A 15,990-nucleotide genomic window follows, 5' to 3' on the forward strand; every position below is an offset into this window, starting at 1 on the left:
TCTAGATTTAATATTCACTGTTCGCGTTGTCTTCTTGCCAATGCTCTTTTCCAGCGGATCCGAGACAATTACACGTACGTGCGTGTCAACCTAGACAGTGGATTTCCTACCGGAGAAAAGAAAGTCAAGTAAGTGCCAGCTGACACAAGCAACCAATTTCACTCTTCCCAGGCTCTCACTTACACACGATACAGTTACGGGGGTGATATCAGTTTAGCGTCTGGCGAGCGAGTTTTCGTCGAAGCATTCGCGCACACCATAATGTAGACACCAACCGCTTTGCCACTAGAGAGAGATCCTTTAGCGTGTCTCTGCCATCTGGTGCCCACTGTCTCGGCACGTGGGGGCTTCTGGCCTATCTTTGCGCTTCTTTATGTATCGTGTTGGCAGAGGGAGCATTTGAGACGAGTGAAAACGTTCGGTTTGATTAAAAAAAAAAAAAAAGAGAGACATTTTCTTGAGAAGGTCACTGGACACTTTCCTTAGATGTCACTATCTTTGATGTCTGTCATTCCTGCTATTTGGATGTAATTGAACACACGGACAGCGAATTTTTCAAGAAAGATTCTCGTGTCCACGATCTGCAATGTATAACATTCTCGTACAAAGAGAACACGTCGTTAATTCGATAGGCTGATTTCGCCTGTCTCTGTTTCCCATCTTTTCTTTCACCCACTCTTAACGAAATCTATTAACATCGCTGGTCCAAACAAAATAGCCATTATTGGCCATTCTTTGAATGCCTTCCCGGACCATGTGAGAATAATAGTTGTCACGGCCCCTTCACTTACAGCCCGAATTCTCTGATGAATCTAATTTTCCAGTCTGTCAACTCAATTAGCGGATCTTGTCAATACCGTTGAGACAAACACAAAGCGTGTTTGTAATTTTGTTTATTCGGACGCTTTCCACAATAGTCGCTGTCTGTTCGTCTAACTTTACGGGTCACATCTCTATTGCACGTGCGACTGTATCATTCAGTTGTTTTGGCAATAGTTAGTGTGCCCAGTTTCTCCAAAGATTGAATGGTTAAAATGGAATCAACGAAGGTAATAAAAATTATGGTGAGTTTTTTGAAAACAGAATGATCCCAAATATAGAAAGGTTGAATGAATAACTTTGATAAAATTAGATATTTATTATGTGCGCGTGCTCATTTCTGATATTACTTTGTCATTAGTGGTTATATGTATCCCGCGTTAAAAATAAAATAAAAAAAATGCACAGAAATCATACGAAAATGCTTAAGAGAATGCCTAAGATCAGCGTGAATAATGATGTATGAAATTAATGCGCAATTTTAATTCACGTATTCATTTTCTTAATAATTAAACAATATCTTATAAGACAGACTTGAAAATTAATACGTAATTAAATGTTCTTAAAGTCAATTAAAACAAAATCATACACTGTATTCACAACGTGCTCACTGAGACCAGCTGCCTGTAGTAAATGACTTGTAGGTTGGGCTCGTGTCCACCCTCTTTTCAGTATGTTGTGTGAATGATGGATGCTAATTTGAACAGTGTTTGCCTGGATGTTTCTTTCTTTCTTTCTTTTTTAAATTAAAAGCAGGAGGGACGTCTAATAACCGTACTATATATCCCACTTGGAGTTTCTGTTGTTGCTTGACTTTCTTAATTTTAATTTGCGATTTTAAGTTAGCTGTGGAAAATTATGGTCAAGTTACCGCACCTTCGTTGTGATTTTCAGTTTATATTTTCTGTTTTTCGTAGGCGACTTGAATATCTTTATCGAGTCATTACTGATTAAGAAAGCAAATGTACAAGGCAAGTTGATCCAAGCCAGTATACCGCCGGATATCCTTTAAAATTATCCAAGTGGATCAATAAACTTCCTTTTCGGTGACAACCTTTTTTAATTCTATCTCTCACAATGGCGGATCTAGCAGGTGTGATCGCTGTATCCACCCCCTCTTAGATCCGACCCGTTATGATATTAAATAACAGTATGGCATTTATTCACGTGAGTATACTCCATGACACAAATTCAAACTAAATTGGAGCCTGATTTTCAATTACTGTCAATCATATAAACATTGAAATTAGTTCTGTAGATGAATTTAGTTTTCTTGCCTTCTATAGCAAAATGGCATGGGAGATGGCAGATTCTATGTATTCTTGTAGAAAAATTGATGGTGAACTTTATATTTTTCTAAGAGGAGTTCTGTTATCTTTTTCAGTGTGCATCATGCTAGATGACGAAGTAATGGCAATGTTTGGACCCACGTCGTTAGTCACCAGTGCCTTAGTGGAATCTACATCTCATGCCTTACAGTTTCCTTACTTAAAAATCCAGTGGGACTTCAGGGAACTCGTTGGCCAATTTTCTGTGAACCTTTATCCCGACGTGAGGGCACTCAGCAAGGCGTATGCGGACTTGATTCTCTCCAGGAACTGGAAGACTGTTGCCATCGTGTATGAGGATGAAGAGGGTGAGTAACGGGCAGTTTCTGTGCTTAAGAAAAACTCTGCATGATTTTGGAAAAGAGAGAGAGAGAGAGAGAGAGAGAGAGAGAGAGAGAGAGAGAGAGAGAGAGAGATGACGGTAAAAAGAGTACACGAAAAAGAGAGCGAGATAATGAGGAAGTGGAAGAGACAAAATTCATTTTTTTCTTGAAAGTTACGCGAGGTATGATTGGACCATAATTAAAGAGCGACTTCTCTGCTCTTTCGGGTGAGTTGTTCTTCTTTTAGACACGATGATGATGCACATCACCCCGAAACTTAGCGTCTTCTTTATCACCATCGCAACTTTCTATCCTCCATTATCCTGTCTTTTGTCAGAAGGCGACGGATTAATGTCACGAAGATCTCTGCAGGATCCAGAAAATTGCGTTATTTTTGGTAAGCGTCATTTAGCAAACTCATTACGATCTGGTTATTGTTAAAGTTGTTCCTTCTCTCTCTTTCTCTCGCTCGCGAGCGCGGGCGATTCATACTCACATACGCGCCCCGATTTATTATTTTTTTTTTTTTTGTTTTCCAGAAGAGTTAATTATACTTGCGCTGTGCACGTCATTTCACTGAGCGGACTCAATGAAATTGCATTTTTGTGGTGGTGGTGGTGGTATTGTGTATGGTTAATTACCATCCTTGGGATAGTCCTGGATCAATACGTCACCCGTGGTGTTGGCTCTGCTGTACAATCTGTCATATCGGCTCTTTCTTCTGATTTCATCCCAAATTTCATTATCAGTTAGTGATATATATCTTAATATGTAATTTTATGTTTTCTTTACCAATATTAAGACAAACATTGACTAATGGACATTGGCCCATGAAAAGTTCTGTTGAAGATATTTCATTTCCAATGCTAACTAACAGAATCGGTTGAACAATTTTTAATAAGTTGCAATAGTGATAGAGAATTAATCTATATTATTATTTAATTCGTAGTATAATAAATTTAACGTGTTTTGATTTTCTACACCCGCGCTAAATATCCAGGAAGAGGCTCGCGTACTTCCCACTCTCATTTTATTTACACAACGCAAAAAAAAGTAAGTTAAAAAAATACAGTTACGGATATTCTCTGAAAAAATAAACTAATTAGTCCCGTGTTGATTTGGAAAGACGCTAAAAATATAATGCTTACATAGCCTCAGTAGATTTATCTTATTATACATTGTCAGCTTTGTCGAGTAATCTTTAAAATTATATCAAAAAGAATTGGGAGACGTTGCACTAAATAAACTTGCTCAGTGAACAAAGGGAAACAGGTTTGGTGTATGATACAAAAACAGCTTTTGTATCACTTTTGTTTGCTGATTAAATTCATTCACTTGGCTCATTGAATAATATTTACTTAACGAGAAAGAAAAAATGTGTACACAGAAAGGGCTTTGGTTGCAAAGGAGGAAAGCTCCTTCTTTTCAAAGAGTTCATAATGGAATGGCCGAGGGCAGTATTAGCTGAAGCCGTATCTGTGAAAGTAGAGCATCTTTTACTGTTTCCTCACCTGCTTAGCATGTAATTGTGACCAATTACTGCTCCTCACCATACCTTGTTTGTTGGCTTAAAAGAATCTTTATTTCAGTTTTCAGGTAAACGTTAAAGATGTCTAAAGGTGAGAGATCCGTCTCGTATCTTGAAACGACGCATAATGAAGTTATTCAATAACTTTATAAATATTTGCCCCTGCATAAAACGGAATTTAAGTAATCCTCACTAATTAGCAAAGGCTCTCCTCCAGAACGTTAGTCACGGTTATTTCGTTACATTTTGTATTGTTTTGAGAATGATAAGAAAATGGGAAAGAAGCTATTAATGCAAGAATATTGAAGATAAAGTTGTCCAAAGGAGGAAGATTTTCGAAGGCAGCTGCAAAAGCTTTCATACAGCAATATTTTGGATCTCTCTAGATGATGATTATTCGCTTTAGAAGTAAGACAGCTCAGCTACTCATTATTAGATATATATGTTTGCTGAAGCATAATTGGATACCAAAGATTCCTCACAGTCCAGTCCAATAGGTACTGTTTTAGGTATATCATAATGTCACAAAAGCAGTAGTTAGTATGCTGATGATTCATCACGTAATTTTATAGCCCTCGTTGGTAGAATCGTCATCCTCATCACACCGGGTGGTAAAGACCTGAGTCTAAATCTTGTCAATGACGATTTTTATGGGTCTTTTTGGATTTTATGGATCTTTTTCATAACGGCTGAGTTATTCGGTTTCAGGCGAGGGTAGAGTGTTTTTTCCCCCCGGAAAATGGGGTTTTTCGTCCAGCAAAACAGAAAACCGACCTCAGAACATATGCAATTTACAGACAATACAAAAGGGGCAACATGGTCTTAGTTGCCGATGCTCATTAAAACCCAATAACAATAACGTAAATTTGGATTGCTTAGAAATTCAGTCATGCTTCATGGGAATTGTGGGTACAGTGGATGATATCAAAGTGACTGTTTCAAAAAAAACTACTATCAGATAAAACTATCCTTATACCATCAGATCAACCAGAATTGCAGTACTAGGTTTGTTTTAAAAACTGAATGAGAGGATAAATACTTCTCAAAGGCATACAATGATATTTTGCTTTGTTTTTTTAATGTTCTGCGAGTCTGTTCAACAGTATAACTGGGTCATCGTTGACAGCAATCTGGAATTGTGAAAGTAGCTTAAAGATAATGGAGAACACAACTGAAAGGAAAGTAGCAGTTTGCAAATAAAGAGAAATCGATTCTGACTCTACTTATCGTCCATGAGGTTAGAAGGTCCGTTTTTTTCTTGTGATTTGATCAATTCGCATTTCAAAATTGGTTATATGATATTGTTCTATCTAACGTCTTCAAATAATATTCGGGTAGACATACTTTGTTTTCTTGGTAGTGTTCCTTGTGGTACAACAAAGCAAATATTTTTTATTTCAACTTGTCCGAGAAAAGAAAACAGATTATGTTGCTGATTATTTATCGTGTGAATTCTCTGGAGAGTTTACTCTTTTGTTTGAAGAAGAAACCTGAATATTTTCTGGAAAGATAAAACCTCGCAACCTGAGGCCGACAAACTCAGTTACGCTGTGAAAAAAAGCATGTGAATTCTTCGTTTCATCGATACGATTCGAACTAGGCCTTTTTCGCATGGTGTGAGATGACACTGATTATAACCACTTGCTATCCGCGAGGGCTAGAAGTGGCCTACAGAAATTCTTCCCCGCAATCTGATTCCAATTACTAAATAAAATTAACGCTTATAAAGAAAACAGAATAAAGAAAGAAAAGTTGTTCAAGTATACAGTGTATGCATATATGAATCTTAAGCTTTTTAGATTTATTTCCCCTCAAGATGGCAGCAAAAAATCTTCCAAGGTTTAAATGTCATAAAAATTCCCATCGTGGATGACAAACACGTATGAATATCAGGAAGGATCCTCCACAGTGACAAGTTCGTTGCTATTACCGAAAAATGTCACAGAGTTCTGCTTGTGTTGAGGATCTCCTTTTAGGCGATCCTTATTTATTGAAGTTATCGTAGATGGATGACCCTGCTTATTAAAAACTAAGTAAGATAGTTGTCAATGGAAAGTAACAAGGTAAATTTCATCAAATGCGAGGTCTATGGTGGTTAATGTTTTCTTTACGAAGGTTAAGTGCACTGTGAAATAAATTATTGATCAACAATCAGCGCGAGTCTCTAATTAGGTGTCCCACAGTGTCCACTTTATTAGGTGAATCTACCTAATGGCAAGTTGATCCTTCTTTAGCCTTCAGAACAGCCTGAATTCGTGATGGCAAGGCCCAGTGAAGTGGAGGGCGTATCACAGCGTTGCTGATCCATGTTGACTAATTTGTGTCCCAGGATTGCAAATTCGATAATTGCAAATCTCATTTCCTTCGTTCAATACGCTCGTTCTACCTCATCAAAAAGGTGTTCAGTTGGATTTAGATCTGATAACAGGAGAGGCGTAGCAGTAGGTTGAACTCTCTCTTTATGATCCTGGAACTAGTTCTGTTTAATTCTAATTCTGTGGTGTGGTACATAACTTATTGATAAAACTCATTTGTAGATGGAGCCACTGCAGCCATGAAGTGTGCGGTGACGGAAATAATTTCCAGAAAACCAGTGCCATCCAAATGTTGCTCCACTGGTATCAGGCCCAATGTACACCAAGAAAGCATTCCCCACACCATAGTCGTATGTGAAAACTCCAACAGGGTTGCAGTGTCCGAAATACTCATACCGACCCCTCTCGCGTTGAATACCATGCCACTTCAAAGTCACTTAAATCTTTCGTCTTACTTATTCTCTTACAAGAATTGCGTCAAACATATCGCATCCCTACTTATCCGCCCTTGTATTTTTATCCCATGGTACGAATATCACGCTATTACTGAAGAAGTTCGCCGTTTCATGAAAAGGATAAATGTACTAATGAAGTGGCCACTCATTCGCGGAGAAAGCCTAGACAAGTGGTAGAAGGGCGGAGACTGGATGTTACACCACATCCAGCGGTGCAAATTCTTATTCTGCAGTCGTCACAGGAAACTTCTTTAGGTAAAGGAAGTGAATTTGACACTACGTTATTAAACATCTTCTGCAAAGCCTCTCTGAGACGGGACCTGGGAAAGTTATGAAGGTCGAAGGGATTGTATCTCAACTAATCATTGAATTTCACTTCAGCGGTTTCCACACGCTCAAACATTAACAGTGTAGACTCCTAATCAACTTTTGATAAGAAAAAGGCAGCATTTGTTCCATCATCGCAGTGATCGATTGCAACTGATTGGCTAAGTTTATTTGTTTTCATGGAATATGCGATCTTTTAGTTTTCAAATTGTAGCTTGTCTGTTTTGGCCATCTTCGCTCTTGCTCTACTGCATTTCTGAAAATGAGGGTTGTCCGTTTAGAACCGCTACATCAATTTCTTATGGTAATTAATTTTGCCATTATCATTAATTCTCTGAGGATGACATGTGCAATTATTTGGTCATCTCTTCTGACATGATTAGGCTGACATCTGTCTCTGACTAGGCGATCCAATGAGTATATGCAGTTATGCTATAATCAAGACTTTGAGCGACTTGCTTTTTTGTGGGAGTCATGGTCCTTTGAAGGAACCTCGATCACTTTGCAGGTATAAGGTATAAGGTATGTTAGTGTCTAACGGCTCCTGGGATTTCTCCCATCTCCGCGGGTGTACATTGTATCGGGGCCAGAGATTTGAAGTGTGTGGGGGTCATGTGCTGTATATTGTGTTGTGCCCTTTGTTCCTCCGGTCTATTAGCCGCCGAGCCCCTAGTGGGACCCGACGTTACCACACCATGCCACGGGGAGGCTGACCGGGTGTACCACTGTAGCTAGAGTACTCTGGCGGGTCCTGCCACCTACTTTCCTGGGATTTCAGTGGCTAGGACCAGATTTAAGAATGAGATGATCGCTGTTTCTTGAGCAACGGTTGTAATTTTAACAGAGCGTAGGGTTGTTCGCTGATAACTTGTTCTAGGGCCAAATAGGTCGGGCAGTAATTTTGATGTTTTTAGATTTAGACCTGTGGGGGCATGAGTGTGTGTGTATATAAAAATATATATACACACACACCCACACACAAATATATATATATATATATATATATAAACTAAAAAAAAAAAAAAAAAAAAAAACGTTGTGCAAGAGAAAAGTAAGGGAGGAAGGCAAAAAGACTGGAGGGTAGGAAACAGAAGAAAGGGGCCAATAGGGAAGATGGCCCCTGATGACAGTGTGGCATGCCCAACGCCTCACCAGAGAGAAGAGTGGGGTGGCGGGTGGACGAAAACCACCTCCCCACAAAAAAAAATAAATAAAAATAAAAAATAATAATAATAAATAAAAAAAAAAAAAAAAAAATCATTCTGTAAGAGAAAAATAGGGGGGGGGGGAGTAAAGAACGGATGGCAGGAAACAGAAGAAAGCCGGAGAAAAAAAAAAAAAAAAAATGAGAGAGAGATATACCCCGCAAGTTCAGGGTAGGTACAGCTAGCACGGCCAGTCAGTTGGAGCCGACAACTTGCTGGAAATCCAGCAGTGTGAGTGCTGCTATGGTGGATCGGTCATGTTCAGTAAGGTCTAGTTCAGGTGCCGTCATTGGGACTCCATTTGGTGAGTCTTTGTCGCATCCAGACTGAAGGCTGGTCCAGTAGTCCATCAGAACGAACAGTGGGGGTGGTCAAAACCGGGAGTCCAAGATTAATGGTCAAGTCCAGGGATCGATGCTAGGCCTCTTCTTGATGAGATGTGTCACGTCTGGTCGAGAAAAGTTTGTCCAGGAATCAATGATGAGGAATTTGTCAAAGTATGTGTGGACCCTGTCTTTGATTGCACTGCTGGTCAAGTCTTGTGCAAGTTGGTCCAAGGCATTAGCATTCATGGCTCAATGATGAATAGCAACAATTGGCAGTCATAGTTGTTATGACCTATTGATTCGGATACTAAGGTGGTGGTAGTGCTTTCTGCCTGGTAAATAAGTCCATTGCAAATTGAGTCAGAGCTCGGTAAGTTTCTTCATTCTGTAGGGTGAGGTGTTCTTGATTTTGGTAGTTGAAGCGTAGTTTTGTTATTAGGATCCTCCTGAAGTCCTCGTAGATTTCACAGCTGTGGGCAAGGTGCTCCCACGTCTGATCCTCTCCACAGTGGCAGCGGGGTGAGTCTGAAATTCTGAAGTCATGTAGTTTTTTCTGGAAGGAGCCATGTCCAGTGAGGAGGTAGGTAGCATAGAGTCCTGGTGAAAACCAGACAGGTGTGAGGGGGTAGAAGGCCCTGACATCAGGGAGGAATCTTTTGGTGACAGCGCCTTTAATTGATGTCTGCCATCTTTCTTGCCAGGTGTCTGTTAGATGTTCATTAAGTCTCATCTTTTCAGCGTTTCTATTATTTGCTGGGTCAGTGGTGAAACCTGCACAAGTAACTGCTCTTCCTTTGGCTATTTGGTAGAGCAACCCATGACGAACAATCTCCAGGTCCAGTGGAAGAGATCCAGTGAGGACCTGTAGCGCATGGGTGCTGACAGTGCGACAAGCACGCGAGGACAGAAGGAGAAGAGAGCGCTGGATAGTTCCTAGGCGCGATCTGTTTACTACGGTATTGGCCTTCTTGTACCAGACTCCAGAAGCATAGGTGATAACCGGGATGAAAACTGCCTTATAGAAGAGTGACAGCGTTCTCTTCTTTAAGCCCCAGTCCTTCCGGGCAACTCTTGAGACTTGGGCAGCATACTTCCTGATCTTAATCCTGAGTTGGTCTAGATGAGGAGTGAAGGAAAGGTTTTTATCTAAGATCAAACCTAGATATTTAAGCTCTGTTTTTAGTTTTACTGTAACACCATTGACCTTGATTTGGGGTGGTCTTCTCAAATCAAGGGTGCCTTTTAGTAGGATCGAATTGGTTTTCTCTGGGGAGATCTTTAGGTTGTTATGCTCTGCCCAAGCTTGAAGGGTGGAGATGGCCTGATTGGCAGTTGCTTCTAGTTGGGTTCTGTTATTGGCAGAAAAGAGCATGACCAGGTCATCTGCATAGGCCTGGGTTTGTACATTGTTGAGTTTGGTGTTCAGGAAATCATCCAGCACCAGATTCCAGAGGAGAGGCCCCAGGACAGATCCCTGAGGGCATCCCCTGAAGACTGGTCTGGAGACACTGCAGTGGGGAGCAGACACGACAACTCGCCGGTCCTGGAGATAGGTCTTGATGCATCTATATAAGTTTTCTGGGACATGCGCTCTTCGGAGTCTGCCCAGGACGCTGGGCCACCAGAGGGAATCGAAGGCACCAGCAAAGTCAAAGGAGATTAGTAGAAAGTATTTGGAGTTGCAGTTGGTAGCAACTTCAATGATTGTTTCCAGTGCATCAATCGTGGAGCGTCCTTTCCGGAAACCGTACTGCTTAGGTGAGGAGAGACCAGCGTCATTGTAGTGGGCTTCTATTCTATGGGAGATCATCCTTTCGAGAAGTTTGCTGAAGACTGGCAGCAGTGCAATGGGCCGGTAAGATTGTGGCAGATCATGTGGTTTGGTTGCATTCTTCAATATAAGTCTAAGGATTGCAGTCCTCCATTGTGTGGGGAAGAATCCTTGGTGGAGACAGTGGTTTAACAGGTTGAGTATTGTAGTGGGAATAAGTTCAATGGCCTTCTGGACGATTTCTGGATCGAGCATGTCTCTGCCCGGAGCCTTCTTGTTTCTGATTCTAGATGCAGCTAAGTTGAGCTCGGTTGTGGTGAAGGGTTCTTCAATTGCAGTTGTGTGATATGTTTCATTTTCCATGCAGAGCTGTAGCTGTTCCGGTGTGTGTGGGTCAGCAGGCTGCTGAAATGTAGCGTCTAAAATATTATTGATAGTATCTTGCCACGATCTGGTATACAGTCCGTTCGGTAATTTTGTGGTTGATACGACCTCGCCTCTGGGAAGCTTGTTAGTGGTCACTTTGTACACAATCCCCCAGGGATCGGCGTTCCCTTCAGTGCTTACCAGGGCTTCCCATGAGCGCCTTTTGCGCTGTTTTATTGTTGTGGTATACTGGTTCCTGGTCACTCGATATTGCTGCAGTAAAGCCTCTGTTTCTTCTGGAGGCCATGTTCTTCTTGCACGTTGATAGCGTTTTCGTCGGTAAATGACTTCGCGTCTAAGAGCCTGGAGTTCAGGTGACCACCAGGGGGACAGCACCAGGTGTGAATCTCTTCTTTTTGATAGCCTTGTTTGCAGCATTACTGACGAGCTGTGTAATTGCACATTGATGCTGGTCTGGGCTGAGGCCGCTAGGATTGAAGCGGCTGGCTGCACTGGTCAATTCCTCCTTAAAAAGGTTCCAGTCAGCCTTATTCAGGGCATATCTTCTTTGTTGAGTTCGGTTGGTTGGTTGTGTGACTAGTGAACGGTGTAGTTGGAAGGTTAGTACCCTGTGGTCAGAGGTGGTCCAGTCCTCACGGACTGTCCAGGAAGCAAGGTGCTGAGCAATGGAGCTTGAGGCTAAGGTGATATCTATTGTAGCTTCCCACAGGGTACTGGAGAAAGTTGGCAGGCAGTTAGGTTTGTTTAGAATGACCAGGTTGCTGTTAGACAAGTAGTCCTCAAGACGTTGGCCATTTCTATTTCCTCTGTGATTTTGAGTTCGGCTGTGCCAGGCTGGGGACCTGCAGTTAGCATCAGCCCCTATAATGAGTTTAGCATTTGGCATTTGTAGCTGGATGGTCTGTAGATATCGAGTGGCAGGAAGAATATCTTCCCCCGGTCGACAGTATATCGAAACTAAGTAGAATTGCCCCAGTGGTGAAATTACATGGGCACACACAGCCCAGCTAGTACACAGATCAGTGATTTTGGTGACAGTCAGTTCGGGATTGCGAACGACGATCACGGCCCAGGGTGTGTCACCATCAACCTGGACCACTTTAAATCTTAAGGGGTAGCCTTTTACCTCCTTGTTATGAGTGTATGGCTCCTGAAGCAGCAGCACATCTAAGTTCTCTTCATCTGCCTTTTTGACCAGTTGTGCAGCAACAGCCTTGGCCCTCTGAGCGTTATGTTGTGCTATTTTCACAGTGTGGGTATTTAGGTTTGGTCTGTTACTCCCCATATTCTATTCTTGATTGTTGAGCACTTCTGGCTTTGAGATAAACTGGGCAACTGCTGTCACGGAGCGAATGGTTGGCTGGCACTTTTAGGGCCTTGCAATTGGCACATGTGGGAGGTTGAGACTTTTTGGGACATGTAGCGTATTCATGCCCCATTTCGGCACAGTGGCCACAGGTGGGAAGATTTTGCCTGCACGTGTGCGTGGTGTGGCCGAAACGGCAGCACCTGAAACATTTGGGGACGGCTACATGCTCCCTAAAGCGGTGGCTGCCCCAGTTGATGTAAATTCTTGTTTGTTGGGAGAGGATCTTCCAGGCCTTGGGTGATAGCTCAAAGACCCAGTTAATGGTGTGCCCAGCTTGGGTTTTGTTTGGAATTTAGGGATTATGTGAGAAGTTGGTTCTTCATCTGGGAGTTCCTGTTTCAAGTTTCTGTGGAAAATTTCGCTTTGCAATTCCTCTGGAAGGAGATCCTTGTCCACATCTAGTACCAGTATGCAAGGGCCCTTTTGTCTAGGGGGCTCGGCCAGGAGTCCCAGAGATGGTAATTTAGGATTCTTAACAATCAGTTCAGCATCCTCTTTTGTGGCTGTTTCTATAATTACTCCTGTATTTCGCGTTTTGCGAATTGACTTGATTTTAGTGTTCTTTAAGTCATCTGTCAAGGAATCCATGATGGTCTTCTTGACCTCCTCACTGGACATACGACCTTCATTGGTAAGGGGTTTAAGTACCACAAAGTTAGGTCTGGGTGATAGCGTTTTCTTCAGTGTAGTCCGTAGGTTGGTACCTGAATTGTTTGTCTCGTAGCTCAGTTCCTGAGATTCGGGAATAAAGTCCGGTGGTGACTTCCTCAGCGTCTGGGCATATGTGGAGTCGCGCTGTCGCATTTGTTTTACTCCACAGTCAGTGTAGGCTTCCAATTTTGCAGTTGCCTTTTCGCTTTCCAGGTGAGTCTGGATAAGCAGCGATTCTAGCTTATTCCATAGGGTGACGATTTCTGCCCTAAGAAGTGTTGTAATTCTGTTAGTTGGCTCTTTGAGCACGTTCTCCAGTGCTACTTTGAGTTGTAGCGATTGTTGGATAACTGTCCCCTCAGGCATGCTGGGGTCAAGGGGGAGGTCAGGTTGTCTCATATCTGTGTACTCGGTTTGGGAGAGGGGGGGTTCCATGGTCCCTTTGTTTTGAGATTTTGACCTGGTTTTTCGATCAAATTTGGTACAGATTGATTTTTTGTTCTTAATGGGAGGTTCAGTTTGAGATCCCTCATGTTCTTCGTGTTGCTCTGCTATTTTAGGGTTGTCGGTCACTGGCAGGGTTGTGTTTACAGCCGATTTCCTCGATTTACCCTCCATTTTGAGCAGATACGAATTGGCGAGTTCACTCCGGATGAGCGAGTGGCGAGACAGTCTCACAGAAGGAGCTCAGAAAATGAGTGCAGATGATACCCACTGCAAGTTAGTAGGTGAATCAACTTAAGAAGTGCTATACAAGAACAGTTACCACCAATAGGATTTACGTGCTGTTAAGTCACGTGCTATTTGCCCTGGGATGACATCCATATGGTCATTATAATGGTATTAAGTTACACCAGTGCTTGCAATATTATTTATATCAAGTGGCACAATTATAATTTCTGCCGAAATTGCCAAAATCAGCCGTTCACATCCAGTATCAGCGCCCTAATTTAAATAGCCAACTGGGCTAGGTGAGTAAAGTGCCTGCCTGGCAACCCAAAGGTCGCGGCTCAAATCCCTCCTCGGGCTTGGATCAGAGTACTGCAAAAACCTTGGGAGGTGTATTATAGCCACAGAAGCCGATGCGCCAACAACTAACTAGGGTTAAACGAGGCAGTCAGCGATTCCTGAGTTAGGCCTAACAATATTACAAAGGTAATAAACTAATATTAACAGTTTACAAAATCTATTAAAATTTATATCCAATTAGGGAAAAACTTACTGACAATTTCTGCACAACAACTGAATTAAATAAAACACAATGAATACATTAGGATATTAAATGAAATGCAGCATACTAAAACGTCAACCGTACTAACAACGACACTAGCGACATCCATCACTTTGCAGGTGATCAAGTCTCCGTTAAAGGTGCGACAACGTTTTCCATTTGGTGGTTACATCAGCCGCCGTTGATCTAGGTTGTTTCAGTTTGCGCAGTGGCACTAATACATTGATATCGCTAAGCTCAACGCTTCGACCAATCTATTGTATTTTGTTGATCTACAGCGAATCATCCTCATTTTGCCAAAAATCCCAGAAGAGCCAGAATACTTTTGAGAGTACACTGTATAATATATTATAGACTGTTATCGTACAATCGGCATTCGATTTTATAATCAAGTTCTCTCTAAGGGACACGCTCAGTCTGACAGGCATGTGTCTAGATATGATCAGCATGGAGCGGACTGAAAAATCCGAAATGATTCGCGGGGAAAGCCCCACTCATCCATCTGAGACCTACTAGCTGCAGCCCTGATAGAAGAGGCCTATTTCTATAGTAACCAATAGGATTTTAAATCAGACCTCTCCAAACAAGTAACGAGTGCTGAAAACACTCTGAATATTGGATTGCAAGGACGCACTGGACAATGTCCAAATGGGGAAGTCAACGGGAGTGCGCGCATTTAATACTGACGATAATTTGGTCGAGAAAATTTATTTCACACGTTTTTTGATCAGTAATGCATATTTGCTTGCCTCGATGAGTTCACGTTAATTTCGTTTTTTGTTCTGTCATAGTTTACTTTTCCTTTAAATTTTCTTTATATGTATTAACGAGTAATTCGCAAAGTAAGTTTGTATAACTCAAATTCGACTGTAATTTATATTTAATAATCATATTGTTAAAATTTATCTCGCTCTTCAATAGCTCATTCTCTGCGACTGTTATTTAGCAATAATTCTACCTTCGAATCCGCAGAACCATCAGTTATGATGACATAATGAGCTCTTATTCTTTTGCAGCTCTCATTAAACTGCAGGCCTTGCTGATGCTTCCAAACAAAGGACTGCGTAGAATATCCCTGTACAAACTTTCCTCGAGGCAGACCTATAAGAAGTTGCTGAAAGACGTCAATAAAGGAGGACACACAAACATCGTTCTGGAAGTCCCAGTCGACAAAATACGCACAGTACTAAAAGAGGTAAGATTATTTAAGTGGAATTCCCGCTGTCATAGCGACACTCAGCAGCGGGGAAGATTAGATAAAATGATAGAATCTCCAACCGGAGTAAATTCCAGATTTAATGCGTTGCTCAGATAGCTCATTTTCCGCCCACTTATCTTCCCCCGATCCCCCATGCAACGTTTGGACCATCTATTAGGTCTGGTATCTTTATCGCAACAACTAGCCAGCCTCCTTATGTTCTCGAGACGAGTCGTATCTCTTATTGCGCGTATAACAACCTTAAAGGCCACTTTTATCGGGCATGAAAGGACTGTTCTACTCCTTTCAAAGAGTTTCTATGGCAACACAAAGTTATTATTTCTTTATGGTCTTCACATTGAATTGAATTTCGTCATAACGAGGTCTCCATATCAATCGTTTGACTGCTGTTGAAGCTTCTCACTGGACAGTAAGCAAAATCTCATTTCGCTTGTCTATACGAGGTACAAAAATAATAGAACATTCTAATATAGTGTTAGAAAGACAGAAACACCTGTTGGAAATTCGTTCGGATAGATCGAAATCCACTCCCTGCCCCATTCAAGAGTGCGCGTAGAACTCCTGAGACTTGGACGAAATATCCGAAAGAGATTTTGAACTGCACGATGTGCTTCATAAGGAATAATTCTCAAGTCCTATACTATATCCTTTAATGCCCACTATTTATATGTTGTGACACCCTCGATGTACATCATCAAGGGTGTCAAGACTAATACTCAAGATTTCTAAGAGGTAC

At 41.6% G+C, this 15,990-nt stretch overlaps 1 protein-coding gene across 1 annotated transcript in view; it reads left to right on the forward strand.

Moving 5' to 3' along the window:
* LOC150080904 (uncharacterized) overlaps nt 1-15,990 on the forward strand; it is a 256,611-nt gene that overhangs the window by 59,554 nt on the left and 181,067 nt on the right. The window contains exons 4-5 of the mRNA XM_090380849.1: nt 2,204-2,455; nt 15,052-15,230. Coding sequence (XP_090236975.1) covers nt 2,204-2,455; nt 15,052-15,230 — 431 coding nt within the window. The remainder of the gene's footprint in view (nt 1-2,203; nt 2,456-15,051; nt 15,231-15,990) is intronic.

Source organism: Mastigoproctus giganteus, chromosome 9 (genome assembly GCF_048544385.1).
Source record: "Mastigoproctus giganteus isolate SK-2022 chromosome 9, ASM4854438v1, whole genome shotgun sequence".
Classification (NCBI taxonomy): domain Eukaryota; kingdom Metazoa; phylum Arthropoda; class Arachnida; order Uropygi; family Thelyphonidae; genus Mastigoproctus; species Mastigoproctus giganteus.